At 45.5% G+C, this 21510-nt stretch overlaps 1 protein-coding gene across 6 annotated transcripts in view; it reads left to right on the top strand.

Moving 5' to 3' along the window:
- The window catches only part of DENND5B (DENN domain containing 5B), a 1683961-nt gene that overhangs the window by 748803 nt on the left and 913648 nt on the right, over nucleotides 1–21510 (top strand). For all 6 annotated transcript variants that reach the window (XM_069628551.1, XM_069628550.1, XM_069628552.1 and 3 more), the window contains one exon: nucleotides 12527–12620. In XM_069628551.1, the coding sequence (XP_069484652.1) occupies nucleotides 12527–12620 (94 nt within the window). The remainder of the gene's footprint in view (nucleotides 1–12526; nucleotides 12621–21510) is intronic.

Below are 21510 nucleotides of genomic sequence, written 5' to 3'. Positions count from 1 at the left end.
CACTACCTCCTTCCTGGGGAAAATCCTGGAGAAGTTGGTCATCTCCCAACTAATTCATCACATCCTTCACGGCCACCAGTCTGGCTTCAGAGCAGCCAGAGGCATGGAAACTTCTCTCCTGAACACCTGTGATGTCCCGCTCTCAAATCTCAACTCCAACTCTCCTTCCACCCTTATTCTCCTCGATCTGTCCTCTGCCTTTGACACGGTCAATCATTCCATCCTCATAAATGGGCTCTGTGATACCCTGGGCATCACGGACCTCGCACTGGATTTGTTATCCTCTTTCCTCTCGAATAGACCCTCACCAGTTCATCTGGGCCCCTTTCTTCCCTCTACCTCACTCTCAACCTACGGCGTTCCTCTGAGCTCTATCCTCTTATCCTCTTGCTATAGCCTTTTTTAACATATACCTTGCCCACTTGATCTTCCCCTTCTCTCCTAATTTCCAGTGTTATGCTGATGACACACAGCTTTCATTTAAGCTTCCCTCTTCCCTCCTCTCCCCTCCTCTCACATTCCTGACAGTCGGACTGCTATTCAGGAATGGTGTGCTGCTAATGATCTCAGCCTTAACGTCTGTAAGACTGAGATCCTTCTCATTGGGACCCCTACTCCCTCTTTCTCGCCGACACTCTGGCTTCCCTCCTTGTGCCCCTTACCCTCACCCTCGTATGAGGCTAAAAATGTGGTTGTCATCTTCAACTCCACTCTCTCCTTCTCAGCTCATATCGCTGACATTGCCAAGAAGGCCGACTATCCGCTTCACCTTCTCACAGGCTTTCTCCCTTTCCTCACCTTCCCCCAGAAACTCAGTCTCCAGAGCTCTAGTTCTCTCCAGGCTTGATTATTGCAACAGCCTCTTCCTTAATATGCCCCTCTTCTCACTGCACCCTCTTCAGCTAATACAGAATAGGACTGCAAGATTTATCCTTGGCCTCAAGCCCATGGACTGCATCTTTCCAGCCCTAAAATCTCTCTATTTGCACCTGCTGGTGGCAAGGATCAATTCAAGACCCTCTGCATCATCCACAAGGCTTTCTGGGGCCTGGGACCTCGTTACATTCAACTCTCTCCCTAAATACCTCTCTGCTAGAGTCCTTCAGTCCTCTAGCACTAGTCTCTCTCTTCGGCAGGAGCCTCCCTCTGGAACGGCCTCCCTACCCCTCTCTGCCATTAGCCGGATCTCCTTAAGTTCCAGAAGCTCCTCAAGACCTTCTTTCCTCCTCCTCCTTCTCTCTCCCCCTCTACTGCTAGTCTCCTCCAGCCGCTAACACTGGATGCCTGTGTCCCTTGTGAGTCTCGTCGAGGTCAGGCCATCCTTCGTCCAGTCTCCTCTTCTCACCCCTTCCTACCAGCACTTGCCCTTTGCCTCCCTTCCCTGATTAGCCTTCCGAGGCTGGTCCACCGAGGTTTTCTCCTATGTACCCCCATCCCTCCTTTGTCTTGTGACACCTGGATATACTTTCTGCTGTATAGGCACTATACACCTGTTCAATAAATATAAAAGTAACCAAAAATTCCAATCGTAAAACACTAGGGGGATACAAAAGTATTCCTACTGCACTGCATTGTAAGGTGCTGTGTGTACTGTCAAAAATGTACCTAAACGGTAACAAGACAAAAGGGAAACATAGTTTCCTAGTACTGATAGCCTGAATGACTAATCGGTTTCTGCATAACAAAATGAGCAAAAGCTCAGGAAGCGAAGCCTTTCACTTCCCTATAAAAAAGTCCCGACCGCTTCAAAAGCAAAAGGTTTGGTGTGTCTTTAGAATATAGAGGGAAAGTTGCCTAAAGAGAAATCGTTCCTAGCAGTGTTGACAGTACTCACTTTCAGAGCTTGAGGGATTAGATAAACTACTGCTGTTCTTACTTGTGGTAGGTTTAAACTTGTCCATCCACATGTAGACTTCATCATTCATGTACTCGTTCAGGTTCCTTTTTGAACTTTCTGATCTTTTCTTGTTCTAATTCTAAGTCGTACGTATCTAGTTTGTCATTAATGTCAGTAATAAGTCACAATTTCTCTTTAGTCACAGAGGTGATTAGTTCAGCCTGTATTTTGCTAATTTCCTAAATAATTCGGTCAATTCTTTAATACTCAGAAGGATCAGATTCAAAGAACACTTGTTAAGGATCTGTTCCCATTTTTTCTCACTTATTTTCCATGCATAGTGTAGGTTTCACAGGGATGTGCAACCATCTTGGTATGTGTTGAAGTCTATAATGGCGTCCTAATGTTACTGCATGTCATTTACGATTTTTGCCTTTATGTATTAGATATTTTTACTGTTCAATTTTCTTCGAGGGATCCCTTTTGGTGGTGGTGCCATCAGTGTTCCTAATCAAATTTGAGATAATGTCTGCTTCCTCTGCAGAGAAACCTAAGGTTTCAGCTCTTTTGTCTTTGATATGCGCAATTTCATCGTAAGCCATAGTGGGTGTGCCGCCACTCTAGTGAGTGCTAGAACAGAACTAAAGAAAGAGGTTGTAGTGGGCACCACCCTCAACAAGAATGTATTGCAACAAATATGACCACAAAGGGTTTACGCAGCAGAACAGTATCCAAATCGGCACAATTGGGTGTATATAGTATAACAAAGATTAACCGAAGCAAAGTAGCTTTGATACTGTGTGCTTTCACACGAAGGGCTCAATGAGAAACCCCAGAATGTTCAATAATAAATCGGGATGCAGAGAGAAGAATAAATGATTGATCAAATCAACTGTTTGTGATCACAAATTAAATACAGTGAAAGAAAGGGGAGAGCAGACCTCATGACTAATGCATTTCGGATAGCGAGATATCCTTAGTCAGGGCACATCTGGATGACGTAAGAATAGAAAATAGAAAAAATTGTCGGGTAGCCTCAGCTGATACAATAAACAATAATTCTGACTAATTGTACAATAATTAAACTGGTAGAAACCAAACTCTGGTATGGTATTAGGCGAGTTATAAAAAAATAATTAACTAAAAGGTTTACTCATTTCATATTTAAAAGTACTAAAAGATACAAAACAACACCTGGAAAAAAATAATACCTACCTCTGGGGCTATAAAATGCAGCCTCTGTATGGGAAAACAGAGCATGTGTGCTACAATCAGCATGAGCCACATGTTTTGTAAAACCATGGACCACAATATGCTTTTCTTCCAGGTGAAAGGACCCTTTTGGAGTACATGCCAACCAGCCATGCATCCACTGCTGCACCATTGCTAGAAACAGCTGTCCCAGTGTTCGTTCTCTCCCTTCTCTCTGTGGGTGAATGCCTAACCTCCAACAGCTGATTCTCACAGAGCCTCTGCTAAATTTTCCTGGTTGGGGCTTATTCCGGTGCCCAGATGCAGTACTAGTTGTGCGTTGTAGCTCGAGGGCCACCCAACCTCCGCTTGCCATGTTAGGTCAGGAAATGTGGGGTTTCCAGCTGCAAATAAAGACTTTCTGCTGGTTCTAATGTGGGGGTTGCTTCTGAATTGAAATCTTCAGTTTGTAATCCTCTCGGTCCTCTTTGACAATTGCTGTCAATGCAGTGAAAAAGCAGGATAGTCTCTGCGCGATCGCTGCAATTAGATTTAGTCGGCCATTTCTGTTGCTGCCAGCCATGCGCTTTCCATCCCACTTTAGTGTTACTTGAAGGCATCTTGAAATGCTGCCAGAATCAAACATTATAACCTGTATACACTATTAAATAAGGTAATTGAGCAAATCCAAAGTGTTTTTTTTTTTTTAAATCTTCGCGTGTAACTTTCAGTTCTAATATATGCATGTCTTGCTTTCCTTACATTTAGAGGCTGGAGAGAGAAATGGGGGACTGATAATTCATAATCAATAACGTGTGTGTGTGTGTGTGTGTGTATGCGTGTGTGTCTGTGTATATGGGTCCTAGATGCGTGAGGGATCATGGGTACAGTGGACGTCACACTAGGGATAGTATTGTCACGCACTGTGTCGACGCCCATTTTCGAGTTTCGAAAAACAAACTGTAATACTCCGCAGCTTATATATATGAGATACATTACTCACCGTAATCGTATTTCTGATGCTTGTATCTGCTTAGATTCACATGCTGTGCATAGGCCGACATCTAGTGGAAGCTGTGGAGTATTAGTTTGTTTTTTGAAACTCGAAAATGGGTGTCGACACAGTGCGTGCCAGTAAAACTATCCTAGTGTGACGTCCACTGTACACATGATCCCTCACGCGTCTAGGACCCTCATTCTTTCCGCCATACTGGTCGGAAGCATCCCGCGGTCTTCCCTGGCCTTAGCCATAATTTTGCAAAAAATATCGTTATATTTCCCCATTTCTCCGCCCTAATGTCGAGTCACCGAACTTCCACACTCGACGCCGGCCCAGAGAAGAAATCGACCGTCGAGAGCTGCACGACGGACTTGGGCCTCTGGCCTCGGCCCGGGCCTTGGAAGGCCTCTGGCCTCGGCCCTGCAAGTAGGGAGAGTGGGGGGTGGTACATACTCTACACTCTTAAATATATAGGTACATTCTTATATATTCCTACACATTAGCCTGCTGCCAAAGGGGGCTTATGGAGGGTACCTCTTTCCAATTTTGCCCCAAGTGCAACCGCAAGTACCCTGGGTTGACAGACACACCACGTGCAACCTCTGCTTGCCGAGGGACCACCCCGAGGCGAACTGCAGAGCGTGTAGTAGGTTTAAACCGAAAACACTAAAGGACCATTCGATCAAGCGTTGGGCCCACCACGCCGGGCGTCAAGAGGCCATGGCAGCGGAGGGCGCCTTCAGCGATGGCAGCGACGCCGTGCTTTCGGACGGCGAGGGCAATGTGGCGTCGAGAGACAGCCAAGCGCAAGTCCCCGACCTCGGAAGGTCGTCTGCAGGGCGGCTATGGGGAAAACCCCCGGCGACACAAGCGCTACCCACAGCACTTCCACCAAACACACGAAGTCCCACCGAGACTAGACGCACACGTCGAGTTCTCGGAAAGAGGCACACAGAAAACAGTCCACCGAATCGGTGTCCTCTGGGCGTTCTAGATCGCCGCATGATTCCAGGCAGCCATCCACTGTTGACAAAAGTGCCTCACTCCCTAAGGTAACGGAGGTTCGATCGTCGGAAGACGAAGCCGACCTCTATCCCCAGGCCGCACTCCAGGAGTCGGCGTCAGCAGACCGCGTAACATCTGTTCCCGAGTCCCAACCTCCACACGCGAGAGATAGGGACACTACCCTCGAACCTCGACGCCAGACGTCGAAAAAGCTCCGAAGGGGCCAAAAAACAGGGAAAACACTCTTCCACCCACGGGGAGGGGGGAAACAACAAAAGAAGCAGTCTCTGCCTTCTTCCACACCTCAGAAGCAGACGGACAGGTCACAGTCTACTACTCCACAAAGACAAACGGACAAATCTGTCTTCTGTCATCCTAAAGACCCCTGCACAAACCAATAGGTCCAGTCAGGATAAAACAGGGAAACTCTCCCAGGAAAGAGTAATTCCCACTTCAAGAGAATGGTCTAGTGACGACATAGACAGAGTTATGTCAAGGATATCATCATTGGCACTTCTATACCAAGAATCCTGAGCATTTCCTCTCGTATACCCCCGATGGGGCATCACCCTCAGGCTCTAGGGACCCAATAACCCCAAGTAAGAAGTCCCAGGTTGAAGCACCAACAAGGTTTTCGGACCCTTTCTATATACAGCCCTACACTCAATATCATGAAGATCCACCTTTTAGTGAGGATCCTGATTTGGGCATGTTGGAAGACCAAACTGGGACTGGCTACTATGGGGATGACGAGGACCAAGAGGAGGAAGAGGACAACCCAGGAGAACCTACAGTGTAGATTCCCCAGTAGACAAAGATCCCCCGGTTACCGACTCCCCTGTCGACAACCAACCTCTCTTGAATGAAGTTTTGTCCAGAGCGGCAGAACACTTCCACATTGACACCCAGGGAGCACAAGAAGAGAGGGACTTTGCGGAAGAGTTAGTGGGAGAAAGGATACCTGTTGCCCAGGCCGTCCCTATCCTTAAATCGATACAAAGGAGGATAGACCCTTCACTTGTAAATCCCAACCTAACCAGGGCAGTAAACCCCAGGATCGAAAAGCTTTTCAGGGCAGCCCAATCAGACCCGCTGTAGATAAGGGTGCATCTGAAACCGGACTCCCTGGTAGTTACGAAAACCCAAAAGAGAGCAGGAACACCCCTGTCATCGTCCGAAGCTCCTTCCGACAAGGAGAGCAAGAAGATTTATTGCTTGGGTATGAAGGTAGCCTCCACTTCCGCCTACCAGGCAAGGATTGCCAACTCCACCACCCTACTGGCGAGTTACAACTGCCACCAGTGGGAAGAAGTTGCGGTACTCATAGACTCCGCCCCAGAACCCTTAAAGAGCCAATTGGCACGAGTTGTGTCAGAGGGAATAGCAGTGTCCGGTTGCATCTTAAAAGCAACCTTTGATGCAGCGGATAACGCCAGCAGATTGATAGCAGAAAGCACGGTTATCAAAAGACATGCTGGGTTACGGCAATCTGGGTTCAAACCCGAGACCCAAGCATCGTTAATAGATAAACCAGTGGAGCTGGATCTATTGTTTGGAAAGGCGGTAGAGGACGTGCTGAAAAATGCCAAGGATGAGTACAAGACTCTCAAATCCCTGAGACAATTAACCAACAAACCCCCGAATCAAAGAGGGAATGGCAATTTTCGTCACCCACGCGGACAAAATTCCCAGAGAGGATCGAACTATTCCCAGGGGCAGGGTACACCATGGAACAACCAGCAGTCTACCCAGAGTTATGGCAGGGCTAATAAGGGAGGACGTGGTAAAGGTAGAGGCAGCCCCAGTAGAGGCGGCGGCACGCCTCCACCAAAACATTGACGTTCCGTTCAGGGTCCCTTCTCACGCATCCCCTGTAGCGGTACGCATTTCCAACTTCACCCAAGCTTGGGAAGGGATCACATCAGACAGATGGGTGCTGTCCGCAGGATACTGCACAGAACTGTTAGAGCGTCCCCAAAACCACCCTCCACGACAGAAAATACACTCATTGGACCACCAGAAGGTCCTCCTCGAAGAGATTGTCAATCTTCTAGCAAAGGACGCGATAGAACTCGTCCCGGGACACCAGGTAAACAAGGGTATTTATTCAACTTGCTTCCTTGTGCCAAAAAAAGATTTGACAATGCGCCCAATATTGGACTTCCGGCCTGCAAACAAGTATGTCAAGCCGCAAAAATTTCACATGACTACTCTCCAAGAGGTAATCCCCCTCCTAAAAAAAGCGGGATTACATGGCAACATTGGACATGAAAGATGCCCATTTTCATATGTCCATGTTCCCAGCGCACAGAAGATACTTGCGCTTCAAGTTGGACAGTCAGCACTACCAGTTCAAGGTACTGCCCTTCGGGATAGCCTCGGCTCCAAGGGTATTCACCAAGGTACTGGCGGTGGCGGCGGCACACGTACGCAGGGAGGCAATCCCAGTGTACCCTTACCTGGACAACTGGCTCATCACGGGGGAGACCCCAGTAATTTGTAGAACAAACATTCAAAGAACGATCAACCTCCTCTTCGAATTAGGTTTCTCCATAAACGAGAAAAAGTCAAGTCTGGTGCCAAGCACCTCCAAAGAGTTCCTAGAAGCTGCCCTAAACACACAAGAGGGGTTGGCCTTTCCATCAGAGGAAAGAATTCGGAATATACTGCTGCAAATTCCGCAATATCAGGCCGGTCGCCAGATAACGGTACGCAAAGCAATGCGCTTGCTGGGCATGATGGCGTCATGTATTTACCTGGTCCCCCACGCGCGCCTGCGTCCCATGCAAGAATGGTTGGCGAAACAGTGGTCTCAGGCAAGTGGTCAGTGGGACGATCTAGTGTTCGTTTCGCCAACACTTGTACAAAGCCTTCACTGGTGGACAAGAGAATCTGTCAAAGGGGAAACCCTTTTACGATCCCGAGATACAGGCGGTAGTCACAACGGATGCATGCCTGACAGGGTGGGGAGCACACCATCTCCACCACACAGCTCAGGGTCACTGGTCTCACTCAGTGGCCAAGAATCATATCAACCTGCTAGAGCTTCTGGCAGTATTCCGAGCGCTTCAAGCGTTCGAGCCCTACCTGTTGTACCTGTCAGTGCAGATCCTGACGGACAGCACTACAGCCATGTTTTACCTGAACAAACAAGGAGGGACTCGTTCGCCAAATCTGTCCAAGCTTGCCCAGAAAATGTGGATATGGGCACTCGGACGGAACATCTTCCTGTCATCGCAACATGTTCCAGTGGATCTCAATTCTCTGGCGGATGCTTTGAGCAGAGATCCCCTCACAGAGGAACACGAATGGTGTCTACACAGAGAAGTCGTAGAAGATATCTTCTCTCAGTGGGGTTTCGCATCCACGTTCCCCCAACCAGACTCCCAGGGGAACGCCCTGTGGATGAACTGGTCAGGGATGTTTGCGTACGCTTTTCCACCAACACCTCATCAGGAAAGGTGGTCAACAAGATGAACAGAGAATCGATGACGCTCTTCCTAGTTGCTCCCATGTGGGCGAGACAACCGTGGTTTCCACACTTACGCAGACTAGCGGTGTGCGAACCCATCAAACTCCCGGGCTGGTACAACCTACTGTCCCAGCACCAGGGTCACAAAGTGCACCCTCAACCCAACTCAATGAACCTGGCAGCATGGCTCCTGAGGTCATAGAGTTTGGACATCTCAATTTACCACAGAGATGTATGGACATCCTAAAAGAATCTAGGAAGCCAAACACGAGGCACTTCTACTTTGACAAATGGAAAAGATTTGTTATCTGGTGCCAGAATAAGCAAATCAACCCGGTTGATTGCACTCCTTCCACAATTGTCATATATATGCTCCACCTGCTAGACGCAGGGTTGGTTTTTAACTCGCTGAAGGTACACCTGGCAGCTCTGTCAGCATACACCACCTCCCATAGCAAGGTGTCGTGGTGGAAAGTACCAGTGGTTAAAGCCTTCATGGAAGGAGTAAAGAGACTTCACCCTCCAATTTCAAACCCACCACCAGGATGGGACCTTAATGTGGTGCTAGCTAAACTCATGGGGGCCCCCTTTCGAGCCCATGCATAAAAGCAGTCTCAAACATCTGACTTATAAGATGGCCTTCTTAGTAGCTATTACATCTATAAGAAGGGTCAGTGAAATTCAGGCTCTCAGAGAAGGATCCTTTCTTTACAGTTCATAAAGATAAACCGTTTTTACGTACACACCCTAGGTTCTCACCTAAGTTTATTTCTAAATTCCACGTGAACCAGTCCATCGAGCTTCCGGCTTTCTTCCAAGACCCACAAAGCTCGGCCGAGGTGAAACTACACACCCTAGATGTGCGTAGGGCGGTCCTACACTATGTAAATAAAACCAGACCGCTAAGGAAAACAGACCAACTGTTTGTCTCCGTAGCTACAGGCAGAGAGGGAGATCGCGTCTCTAAAGGTGCCATCTCTAAGTGGATTGTTAACTGTATCCAGTTGTTACTCCCTTTCTGAAAAAAAACTGCCTTTCACGCCAAGAGCCCACTCTACAAGAGGCATTGGGGCCACTCTGGCTTTCATTGCAAATGTACCCCTTGACACCATTTGCAAAGCAGCTACTTGGAGCTCTATTCACACTTTTACTCAGCATTACTGCATTGACACCCATTCCAATACAGATACTCAAGTGGGGACAAGCGGTTCTAAGACATTTATTTGCTCATGACCCTTCTCACATCCCACCTCCTTCTAACACTGCTCGCTAATCTATGCACAGCAAGGCGATCTAAGCAGATTCCACAAGCCTCAGAAGGGATACATTACTCACTGTAATAGTATTTCTGATGCTTGTATCTGCTTAGATTCACATGCGACCCACCCTTCCTCCCCTCTGAGAGAAGGCACATCGATGTTTGTAGTCTTATCTTTCTATCTGCTTGGATTATCTGTACTCGCGCTACTCCTCATGCAACCTCATGTCAGAAAAAATACAATCTGAGGGCTCTAGACACATGAGGGATCATGGGTACAGTGGATGTCGCACTAGGGATAGTATTCCTGGCACGCCCTGTGTCGACGCCCATTTTCGAGTTTCGAAAAACAAACTGTAATACTCTGCAGCTTTCACTACATGTCGGCCTATGCACAGCACAGCATGTGAATCTAAGCAGATACAAGCATCAGAAATATGATTACGGTGAGTTATATATATGTACATATATGTGTGTGTATATATATATATATATATTTAAAAAAAAACCATTACCCGATCCAGATTGGAAACGGGATGTGTTAAGCGGAATGCACTCCCAAGAAAACTCGAATATAGAAAGCCTTAATGACTCTCTATACTAAGGCAAAGAAAACCCAATTGGTCCAGACTGACATGCCTTTATTTTAAAGTCAGCATGGATAGGAAAAAGTACAAAACACAACGCGTTTCACGGCACACAGACCGCTTGATGACGTAGAATAGTGTAAACATAGACAAGGTGACTATATATGGACTCATGTAACTCTATCCCCGGTGTACAATGTAGAGTGTCTCCAAGACAATTGACTGCTGTCTCAATACTAACATAGCAGACATCTTAACCCTTACAAAACACTGCACAATGCCCATAGTAAATGCATATCAAACTCATTCCCAGCGCTTTACATGTTTTCGTAGTGATTTCTGTTTGCGTAAAATAATTGCAAAACCAAATGCTCACAGGTGCGTGATGAGAAAATGAAATGCTAAATTCAAAACATTTCTCAACATTCTTAAGTTACAACCGTTTGTCCAGCATTAATAGTTAGTACGGGCATTAGAGCTCTCAGAGCTAATGTATAAAAATGCTGCTCTAGGGCAATATAATTCAGGATGCCACTTGCGCCAAACAGCTCGTAATATCAACAAAATCATTACAGCATGTAAAGTATGGGAACCATAGCATAATATCCCCAAAATAGATGCTGGCTATAAAATTGCTTACCATTTTCAATGGATAATAAACAAATGGGTAACCAATGAAAGAATCTCTATTGCTGAAGATCACGTGACTAACTGGCATTAGTAAATAAATAAAATGCCTAATGCTTAGCTGGATAAAAGTATATTCCAGCATAGACCAGTCTGTTGCTAATAAAGTGCATAGTACGTATTGCAGCAACTTATTCTAATGTACCACATTTAGGAAAATAAAAAATGCGAATACCTGAACTTGCAAATTGGCAATAACCAACCCCTATGGTCAGACTGCAGTAAGCAGTTTAGCAGCTGATGATACGTCCTAAATGGAGGTATTTAAAGTGCTTAGTGCATTCAATACCCAAATATTATATCCGTGCAAATATGCATGGATGTGCAAATATGCAATAACCAACCCCAATGGTCAGACTGCAATTAGCAATTTAGCAGCTACTGATGTATCCTACACGGAGATGTTTAAAGTGTTGGGTGCATTCATTACCTAAATATTGAATCCGTGCAAATATGCAAGATAACCTAGTCTTAGATGTAATACTAGAATAAGATGTAATAAAGTGCATAGTGCATAATAAAGTGCATAGTGCATGTAAACATCTAGTTAGCATCTAATAACTGATCTATACATAAAAGCAAAAAAGATATTTCTACACATCTAATGCCTATTATTTCCATTCTTCCCAATACTGTTTAAAAAATTTTTTTTTTATTAACCCAAAGTAACCTATTCAGCAAAACCACATGGTCCCACAAAATCAATCGTAAGCATGTGCAGAAAGAAGGGCCTATAAATGGAATAGAATCTAAAAGAAAAAATATAGTCTGGAAGAAACAGGGGAAAGAGAAAAGAAAGTCACAAAGAAAGGTATATACCTAAATTTGTATGAGCCCAAATACACTTGTTCAAAGAACAGAAAAATTAAATAGATGTTTAAAATAGGACATACGTGCGTATGTCCTAATTTAAAAAAAGGGCCACCTAAGCTTCATATTTCCCTCTGTTATGTAAAGAAGATGACAAAAAATATATATATGTTTTGGGCAATGGACCAACCTAAAATGTAAGAAAGAAGGTGCCCAATTACATAAACAGTGCGATCACTTATGAACCCTCCAGTTACGAAGAACCTAAACGGCCCAGAACTAGGAAACACATAACCCAACTTATACAGCAGTTGAGCAGTAACTTTGCCAGTGGTATCAGTATTGAATAATTGAAAGAAACCTTAAATTGGTTCCATGTCTTAATCCTGCCCAATGGTGGCTGCTCCCCCAAAAGGACTGCCCTTTTTGTCCATCCCAGAGCTGGTTCCAAAGGACTGGAATTTCAGCCTACCTGGGGAGAGAGGGGAGGATGTGTGTGGTTCCCTTTAGGCAACAGTTCCTTTTTTTTTTTTTTCTTTTTTTTAAAAAGCATCCTGATCTAAAGACCAAATACCAATAAATCACCCCCTTAATAATTCAACGAATGCACACATGGATTTGAAGCAAGCATAACTTTCTTTTTGAATATGGTTTCTAAATTATTGTCATTTGCTTACAGTCGGTGGGTCAGTAGAAGTGCCACAGCACAACGCAGGAAGGATCGCCATAGACAGCATTCAGAACATCTTGGTTTGGACAATGACTTGAAAGAGGTATGTTGCTTGCAATCACTTACATCTTTGCAGTTTAATCCGTTTTAGTGCACCAAGGCATATTTTGGAAAGTAGTTGTGTCCGAATGCCTTGTGAAGTTAAGTTCTTTATAAATGATCTTGCACTAATCAGCAGCTATGGTGAAGACAAACTACCTTTTTGGGAAGTTCATATCGGGCAATGATTTTTTGCCCTCACAGGCACTTGGGTGTCCTTCATTTTGTCTCTGCTTTTCTCTATTGCTCATCTCTCGTCTTGTCTATTGTCTCACTCACTTCCCTACCCACGCCCCTTCTGTTTCCCAACCCGCCATTGATGCAAAACATTGAATTGCTTAGAAGTGGTGTGAGGGAGATTCCTCAAATACAACCAACACTCTAGCATTTCCTCATCCACTACGGTACTGTGGCGAATCCAGGGTTTTCGTCCCTGCTCCTCATGGAGGAGGAAGGGGGAGCTCACCCCCTTTGAGCCTAGGGAGGTGAGCCTGCCCCGCAAGATCCTTCCTAGGGTCTGGGCAAGTGGGACCTCACTAGGAGCGACACCCCCTTAGGAGCGACAAGGACTCGCGTTCCTGTGAGGCACTCCCTGAATCAGCTACACTTTCAGCCTATATTGGACTGTCTACTGGAAAGAAGGATGCAACATCCGTATATGTGACTGCAGGCAATGCTGCAGCTAAACTAACAGAGAACGTTAAAGAAGATGTCTCTTTAAGAGTCTTGCACTTAACTGAGTTGAATAGAAGATCCCAGGAGAGAGTCTACTGCAAGGCACATAGGGCCTCATTACCAGTTGAATGGTGCAGGTAAACTGCAGCAGTATTTCCGTATTCCGCCGCATTACTGCACCACACAACTGTAAGTTTGGCGGAAAGTTGGAGGGTTCAACTCCAGCTATGAGCTGAAGGTAAATCGTTCAGCTTTCTGCCCGATTTCGAAGGAATTACTGTTATGGTAATTCTACCAAAATCCCCCATGGAGACCGTTTGACTCCAAAGATTGGGAACTAACACTGCCTACCGGCACTTGTAATCCGGCCGTAATACCACCGGAATAAGTGGCGGTAACAGTAATAGTTTGGTATCTTGGTGAATTTACCACAGATACCACCAAACTTCTGAAGCCCCTAGTCTCAAAAGCCAAGAAAATGAGAATAGAAGAGAAAGCACTAAAGAAAGATCCCAGGAGAGAGACATTATATAAGGGAATCATGTTCAACATAATTTAACCAAGGGTGAGTTGTGAGACTGTAAAACAGGAGACCAGAGTGTGATTATGTAAAGACTCACTGTCTACAACATACTTTTTAAAGAAAGGATACAACCCAGGAGAGTTTTTAAAGAATTCAAAGAGCCCATGCAGGAGATTTCCAGGGTTTATTGAAGATTATAAGGAGAGGAAACATGTGGAACTGACATTTCATCCAGAGACTATTGAAGAAATCATCAACCCAAGAGAATAAGGTTCTTCTACGGATGATTCCAAGTTGTTTATCTTGGTGATAGGAACTGGTAGTTGGATTTGGGCTGAGGACAGTTTACTTTGGGACTTGCTGATGAGCACCCTTAGTTCTTTTAGATAGGTAGGGGGTGACCCCTTTAGCAATGGGGAAAGTTAGGCATTATATATTTAATATTCTTAGATGGCCAACTCCTTTTTTTTTTTTTGCCCACCACAGTACTCTTATGCTTCCTCCCCTCGCTCATGTATTTAAAAGTGTCAATGAACTAACCTTGTTGATGTTTTGCTCTATTCCAGTATTGCTCCTGTTTTAGAAAGCCCCTGCAATTGGAATGCTCCTGTCATTCTTTGTCCAATGACGGTGACGCCAATAAATACAGAAATACTTTGTGCATAGCATTGGAGATGCAAACAATCCATGGTAACTCCCATGTTGTTTTAGGCATCGTACTACCTTAAGGCAGCTGAACTGCCATTTATGTTCTGGATTACGAATACTTCCCAGAGTTTAACTAATTCAGCAGGTGTAATTCCCTTTGTGTTTAAATAGGGTGCTATTGAGTTTGATATTTGTATTAACAGTTTATTTGTTTGCTTGCCCAAAAAGGTGTTTGCCCTAGAAATGTAGACCAGGTGTCATTACAAATTCAAATATAATTTCCTTACCCACTGTTTTGCAATCTTTGGCACTCCAGATGTTTTGGACTCAACTTCCATCAATCCTACTCAGCGTAGTCCATTGTTTTTGATCACGGGAGTTGATGTCCAAAACACCAGAGTGCCAAAGGATGCAGACCCTGTCATGATGAAATCCTAAGTAGATCACTGAGTGCTTGAAGACCTCTTTCCACTCTCTTTTTTTTGTATCCTTTGCCAAAGAAAATACTTGTTTCTACTAAATGCTTGTGTATTATGAATATTGTATGAATGAGAACTGTAGAGACCTTTTCTGCTTGTCATGAGTCATAAGCAGTTTAGGCAGAACATTTTGATGTCAAACCACTCCTCTGACTGCCTCTTATTCTCTGCTATGTTAAGCTGTTAACAAAAACGGCCAGTCCTTGTTTCTGCTCTGCCTGCTTTTTTACTCTCACTTCTGTGTTCGTTCAGTACAAAACTGAAGAGACAAATAGTGTTTTGTCATCACAAGGGTTCTGTATCCTCTGCATCTTTAAATACATACATTATTTTACTTGTATTTATTTATTGTGCATTTGTAAGGTGTTTATACCTTGAAATAGCAGTGAGAGATAGAGGTGGACCTACTAGGCCTTGTGAGCATTCAGAACGTGCAAGTGCAGGGAGAGAAAAGGGATGAGGGAAGGGGGATAAGTGCTAGGATTACTACAGAGGGACGTACTAGGGAGTAAACAGCAGTTAAGTGACTAGGCGAGAGTGGTCAACAGCCAATAAATAAGTGTAGACCTGTGATAGAACAGGCAAGTGGGTGCCTAGGCAAGTGCTGGGACCAGGCGGAGACTTAGGCGATTGGGTGTGGGAGGCCACATAAGGGCCCTGACCACCAATCTCAGCAACTGTGGGGTTTAGCAGAGGGGGCAGGGAAGGAAGGAGGGAGAAGGTGAAAGGGAAGGTCTTGAGGAGTTTCTGGAATTTGAGGAGATCCAGCTCAAGAGGAGGAGGTGGAGGCTGTTCCATCGGAGGGAGCCAGCTGATGGAAAAAGATTGGCCACCAGCTCACTGGTTAGCAAAGCAATTGAAACAGAGTTGGTGCCGGGAGAGCCAGTTGTAGATGGCGTGGTCCCTGGCCCCGGATAGCCTTATGGATGATGAAGAGGGATTTGAATTTGATCCTTGCAGCAACCGGGAGCCAGTGGAGAGATTTTAGGGCTGGAGAGATGCGGTCCCTGGGCTTGAGGCCAAGGATAAGTCTTGCAGACTGATTCTGGATTAGCTGGAGGGGTCAGAGAAGAAAAGGGTAGATTAAGGAAGAGGCTTTTGCAATAGTTCAGCCTAGAGGGAACCAGAGCTCTAGAGATATTGAGCTTCTGGGGTAAAGTGAGGAAAGGAAAGATTCCTTTGAGGTGGAGTAGAAAGTTGGCCTTCTTGGCAAGGTCCTGAATGTGAGGGTGGAAGGAAAGAAAGGAGTCGAAGATGACTCAAAGGTTTCTGGCTACAGATGAAGAAGGGAGGAGAGCCCATGGAGGGTGGTGTGAGAAACCTGAAGGTGTCTCCTTCGCTATTCCCCGGGGAGCTATCATCCAGGTGGCCAGGACATGGCCATCGCTATTGGATCCAGTTCCTGGGGGTGGACCAGTGAGGGAGGAACACCTGAATCGGGGGGTCCTTGGGGAGTGGGAGTAGGACACTGATGGTTGCGATGCAGATTCCCCCTTCCTTCAACACTTTTTCCCCATCCTACCACATAGGATATTCCAAAACACTGCCCCCCCCCCCCTAACACCAGAGCGAATACATGTTTACCTGACATGCCCCAAATACAAGGGTCAGGCAAAGTCAGTCGAATCACACACACCTGACATCCCTTTCCCTTCTCCACGGGGATAAAAGGTGGAGCACAAGAGCACAGGATGAGTAAGGCAGACCGCACAATGTCAGAGGTAACTCAGCACGGCAGTTCAAGAGGAGGAGAAAGACGGTGCGTACCGAGGGGATGTCAAGGAGAGAAGCGACCTTGCCCTTTTCGACCAATGCCCGTTAAACCTCCACAGAAGGAATTATAAGACCGCAAACAGCCAACGTGTGTTGCAGCAGATCTCTACGGTACACAAGACCCTCCTCTGCTGATAACCAAGCCGGGGAGATATGCTGGTCTCTGAAGAAAGCCAAGTGTTTCATCACAGCTGGTGAGTCGAGGGGAGAGTCGATAAGAAACTGAGCTGTGTTGAACGAAAAGTAGCCAATGGCTAATTTGAACTTCGAAAAGGCTTAAAGAAACTATTGAGGAAAGAGGGAGAAAACCAGCAACAGAAGAGTCCGGCATCACGTGGGTGCTCAGGCAGCAAACTCTGGGCAATTACCCAATGGTAGACACTACCGTAACCAGAAGCCCTTGGGAAGAGGCAAAAAGAGGTCAAAGTGGTCATACATGGGTCTTGTAAAATCCTCTGTACTGTCGAAAGTCTTTGACCGACAAATGATTGCGAAGCTAAGGGAAATTAATCCTGCTTGGTGAAGTGAGTGCATGAACAGTGTGTTGTAAAAGTTGGCCAGAGTGAAACCGGCAGAAGGAAGCTGACAAAAAGGGGCGAAGCCTGAAGAATTGTTTGAAAAGACATTAAGACTTGTGAAAGTAAGAAAAGCCACAGTGAACTCGAAGAAGGGAGGCTGATGTCTGAAAGGGGTCTGAGCCCGAAAGGGAGATCCAGGGGTTGAAAGTTATCACTCAAAGCTCATTGGAAAAGCAACTGTTCAGTTGATTTGTTGAATACGATCTGGGAAGGGTCTACGCCCGGAAAAGGGTGGGGGGGCAGGGGTGAAGTCCTCACCCAAAGTATATGTGAAGGAGAGCTTTGTGTGTGTTGGATATCTCCGGCAAGAGACTTTTTATTGAAAAGAGACTTAGCCATTGAGTAACCTGATAGCTGGTAGGGGACTGTCGGCTCGTGCTGGGAAAGCTCGAGCGTGTGCTGTGCTCAGGAGATCCACTTTGTCCCGTACTCAAAACGTGGGGAGGGGAGACCCCTGGCAATCACATCATGACTTATTATTTGTGAACACTTCTTTCTTTATTTAAAACCCTATGCCACACTCTTTCTGTACTTGGTTGTAAGGATTTGGCAATATGTTTTATTTTTAGTATAGGCCTTTTACTTTCACAAGACACCACAAGGACTGCCTTATTTTTCATTTGATGGTCTAAGCTTGCTCCCATCTTAGATTAAGGTTTAGGTTAGGTGTTTTTCCACCCTACATTTACAGTTGAATAAACACCCCTGAGCTGTGATCACTTGTGTCTGTCTTTACTGTTGTCACCATGAGTTCCCTACAGTGGCCAGAGTGAGGGGAAGAAAGAGGGAGCAGGAGGCCTTATGGGAAGGATCTCTGTCTTGCTGGCATTAAGGCAGAGATCATTGAAGGCCCACCAGGACTGGATGACAGATGGGCATTCTGGATTGATGGAGGGAGTAAGGAGATGATCAGAGGGAAGTTCAAAGAAGAGTTGTGTGTCATCTGCATAACCCTGAAAGTAAGGGGAGAAGGTGGAAATTAGGTGTGCGAGACGGATCAACATAGATGTTAAAGATCCAGGAATCATGGTTCGAGCCTAGGGTATTGTGGAGCCGTTTTATGACGGAGTTATTGACCGTGTCAAATGCAGAGAAGAGATCAAGTAGAATGAGAACAGCTGGAGAGTTACAATCCAGAGATGCGAGCAGTGCTTCACGGGTGTTCAGAAGAGCAGTTTCCATGCCACTGGATGCTCGGAATCCAGATTAATGGTTGTGTAGGCAACCAACAAGTTCACTGTGTTGGGTTAGTTGGGGGAAGACCAGCTTCTCAAGGAAGTGGGTGATGGAGATGGGGCGGTAGTTAGCGGGTCAACACCGGACTGCAGAAGGTTTTTTTCAGGAGGGGGCACACAAGGGAGTGCTTGAGGGAAGAGGGGAAAGATCACGTAGAAAAAGAATGGTTGCAGAAATCGGCACATGCAGGGGCCAGCGTGCCAATATTGTCTTCAATGGTTCTGGAGGAACAGGGGGAGACCTGTTTGGAGGAGACCTTCATGGAGCGGACAACTCTGGTGACCTTATTAGGTGAGTTAGGAGAGAAAGGCAGGGGGGTTTGGGAGGCCATAGGACTGCAGGGGAAGGAGCAGGAGGAAAAGGAAGCAAAGGTGCTCTGGATGTACTGAGTTTTTGCAGTGAAGTGTGTGGCCAGTGCGTTGCAAAGGGCCTGGGAAGGAAAAGGTGTGGTGGAGACTGCAGAAGGGTTGGCTAGTTCCTTGCAGATTTTAATGAGTTCAGCTGTGTTGTTGTATGCACCAGAGATGCGAGCCTGGATGTGGGGCCTTATCTTGGCGCAAAAAAAGGAAAGCTGGTATTGCCTTTGTAGCAAGCGACGGGCCAGTTAGAGGGGTGAACCTGAGGTCTGCCACTTGCACTTGCGTTTCAAGGCTTCAAGTTCGGAGTTGTACCAGGTGTTAGGCTTGGAGGCATGTTTCAGGTGGATCCTCGTGACTGGGACAAGAGTCTAAAGGGTATTAGTGATGGCATGATGGATGTTGCTGAGAGCAGGGTCAGCGTCTGCAGTGGGAGGAGGGAGGGTGAAAGTAGATACAAAGGATGCAGCTGATACTCGTTTCATCGGATGGATGTTGGTGAACGAGATTGGCAGATCTGGGGGTGGTGGGGTCAGACGGCCGAGAAGACCCAGGTAAGAGGAGAGGATAGAGTGGTTGGTCGAGGAGAGTGGGGTGGTGAGTGGGGAGGAGTGCAGACGATTGTGTGTATGAAGGCATTGAGATTGTGTCCAGCCAAGTGTGTAGTACCAGAGGGGAGAATGGAGAGGGAGGGCGAGGTGAAGAGGTCACGGAAAAGAGTGGATGCTGTGATTGAAGAGTCTAGGTGGATGTTGAAGTCACCCAGGAGATGGAGTTTCGAGGTGTTTGTTTGGAGAGGGGAGGAGAAATCAGCCCATTCAGAGAGAAACAGGGTGGTAGTGCCAGGTGGGCTGTACAAAGTGGCAATGGTTAGGGAGGAAGTGGGAGAGATGACCAGCTTGAACATCAGGCTCTCAAAGCAAGAGTAAGGCTGTGTGGGTGTGAGGAAAGAAGGGACCCACTCAGGGAAGATCAGGGCAACCTCACCGCCAGCATTGTTAGGGGGAGGCTAGGAAATGATCTTGTAGCCATCAGGGAGAAGGGAGTCAAAAGCAGTGACTGAGCTGGCATTGAACCACGTCTCAGTAAGGGCAAGGATGTCGAGGTCAAGGTCTTTAAGGAGGCAGATGTCAGCAGAGTGTTTGGCTGAACGAGCATTAAGCGTGGCTAGATGCAAGAGGTTGCTGCCTTTGAAGTTTTTCCGAGGATGGGTACAGGAGCGTGGTACACCAGTCGAAGGAGGGGGGACCGAGAGAAAGGAAGGAGGAGTATCAGGTTTGGGAAGAAAGTTGATGAGGGACAACAAGCACCGAACAAAGAGGAGGAAGAGGAAGAGGAGGAGGATGAGGGAGGAGGTTAGGTTTCGGACCCTGAGCCATGATGGTGCCATTTTGATAGACATTAATGATACACCTGGATAAGCCCACCAAGAGTACTTCCCATCTAGTGCCGCCATTAATGGGTGAAGATGTGTGAGGAGGGAGAGTGGAGATAAGATGAGGAGTCCATAAATCTGGAGAAGGGACAGAAAAGAAGATGTCAGTAATATGTCTGTGTTGCACTGACATTTGTCTGCGATTGGAAGGCTGGGGTTAGTGTTGAGGATGTCTTTTATTTTTTTGTTTAATACATTTTTATTCAGTAAATTACAAGAAAAAAGTAAATATAGCACGAAGTAACAACTTGTATTGCATATACAGATCTAGAAGAATTCATCTTGAGTTAATAATTTCTAATATAAAAGAAATGAAAGCAAGATAATTAAGTGATGTATCAATATGTACGTTGGACAAACAGGGGTGACAAACTGGACAGACACAATAGGATAGATGAGGGAGGGATACGTGATGGCAAGAAAGTCAGTCAGTCATAGTAATATAATTCAACATTATTGAGGTAAGCTATTTGTATTTGTATTTATTTTATTTTTAAAGCGCACCTGGCCCAAGGGCATCCGGGCGCATAATTTGAGATACATGCATAGTCATCAGAGACAGTCACTTGACATGCAAGTATTTACAGATGTACAGAGATATATACATACCTAAGTAATTACAGTTAATGCACACATGGGATTTGCAGATAATAAAAGGATTAAATGTTTTTATCTAACTTGTGTAAGGTATTAGAGGAAAAGGCATGACATTTTTCAATATGGTGAATGGAGCATATGAAATTAAACCAGGCAGTAAATGACAGTTTGGAAGAGCCCTTACAATGCGAAGAAATAATGTTAAATGCAATACAAACAAATAGGTTAAACAAGCATGGTAAGTCAATTATTTTAAGGTATGGGTTAACAATTGGTCCAATTATGATATTAAGTGATAGCGAATGATTGTACAAATTTGCAATTATAAATCAAATGAAATCTGCATTGGAGTTATGACATGGCCAACAATTACTGGATGAATTAATACTGATTTTTGTAATTCTTGAAGGAGTGAGAAATGCACGGTGTGAAATAAAGAAATATTTTTGCGATAGATTGGCAGCTATTTATGTGGAATAGAATATTTTCCAAATTTCAGCCCACATATCTGGGGATGGTTGGATATTCCATTCTACCCATTGTCTAATAATATTGGAGTTCACCAAGTTATTGCATTGGTTGTCATTTATGTAA

Source organism: Ambystoma mexicanum, chromosome 12, assembly GCF_040938575.1.
Source record: "Ambystoma mexicanum isolate Mex_15411 chromosome 12, UKY_AmexF1_1, whole genome shotgun sequence".
Lineage (NCBI taxonomy): Eukaryota > Metazoa > Chordata > Amphibia > Caudata > Ambystomatidae > Ambystoma > Ambystoma mexicanum.
This window is presented reverse-complemented; position numbering and strand designations above follow the sequence as displayed.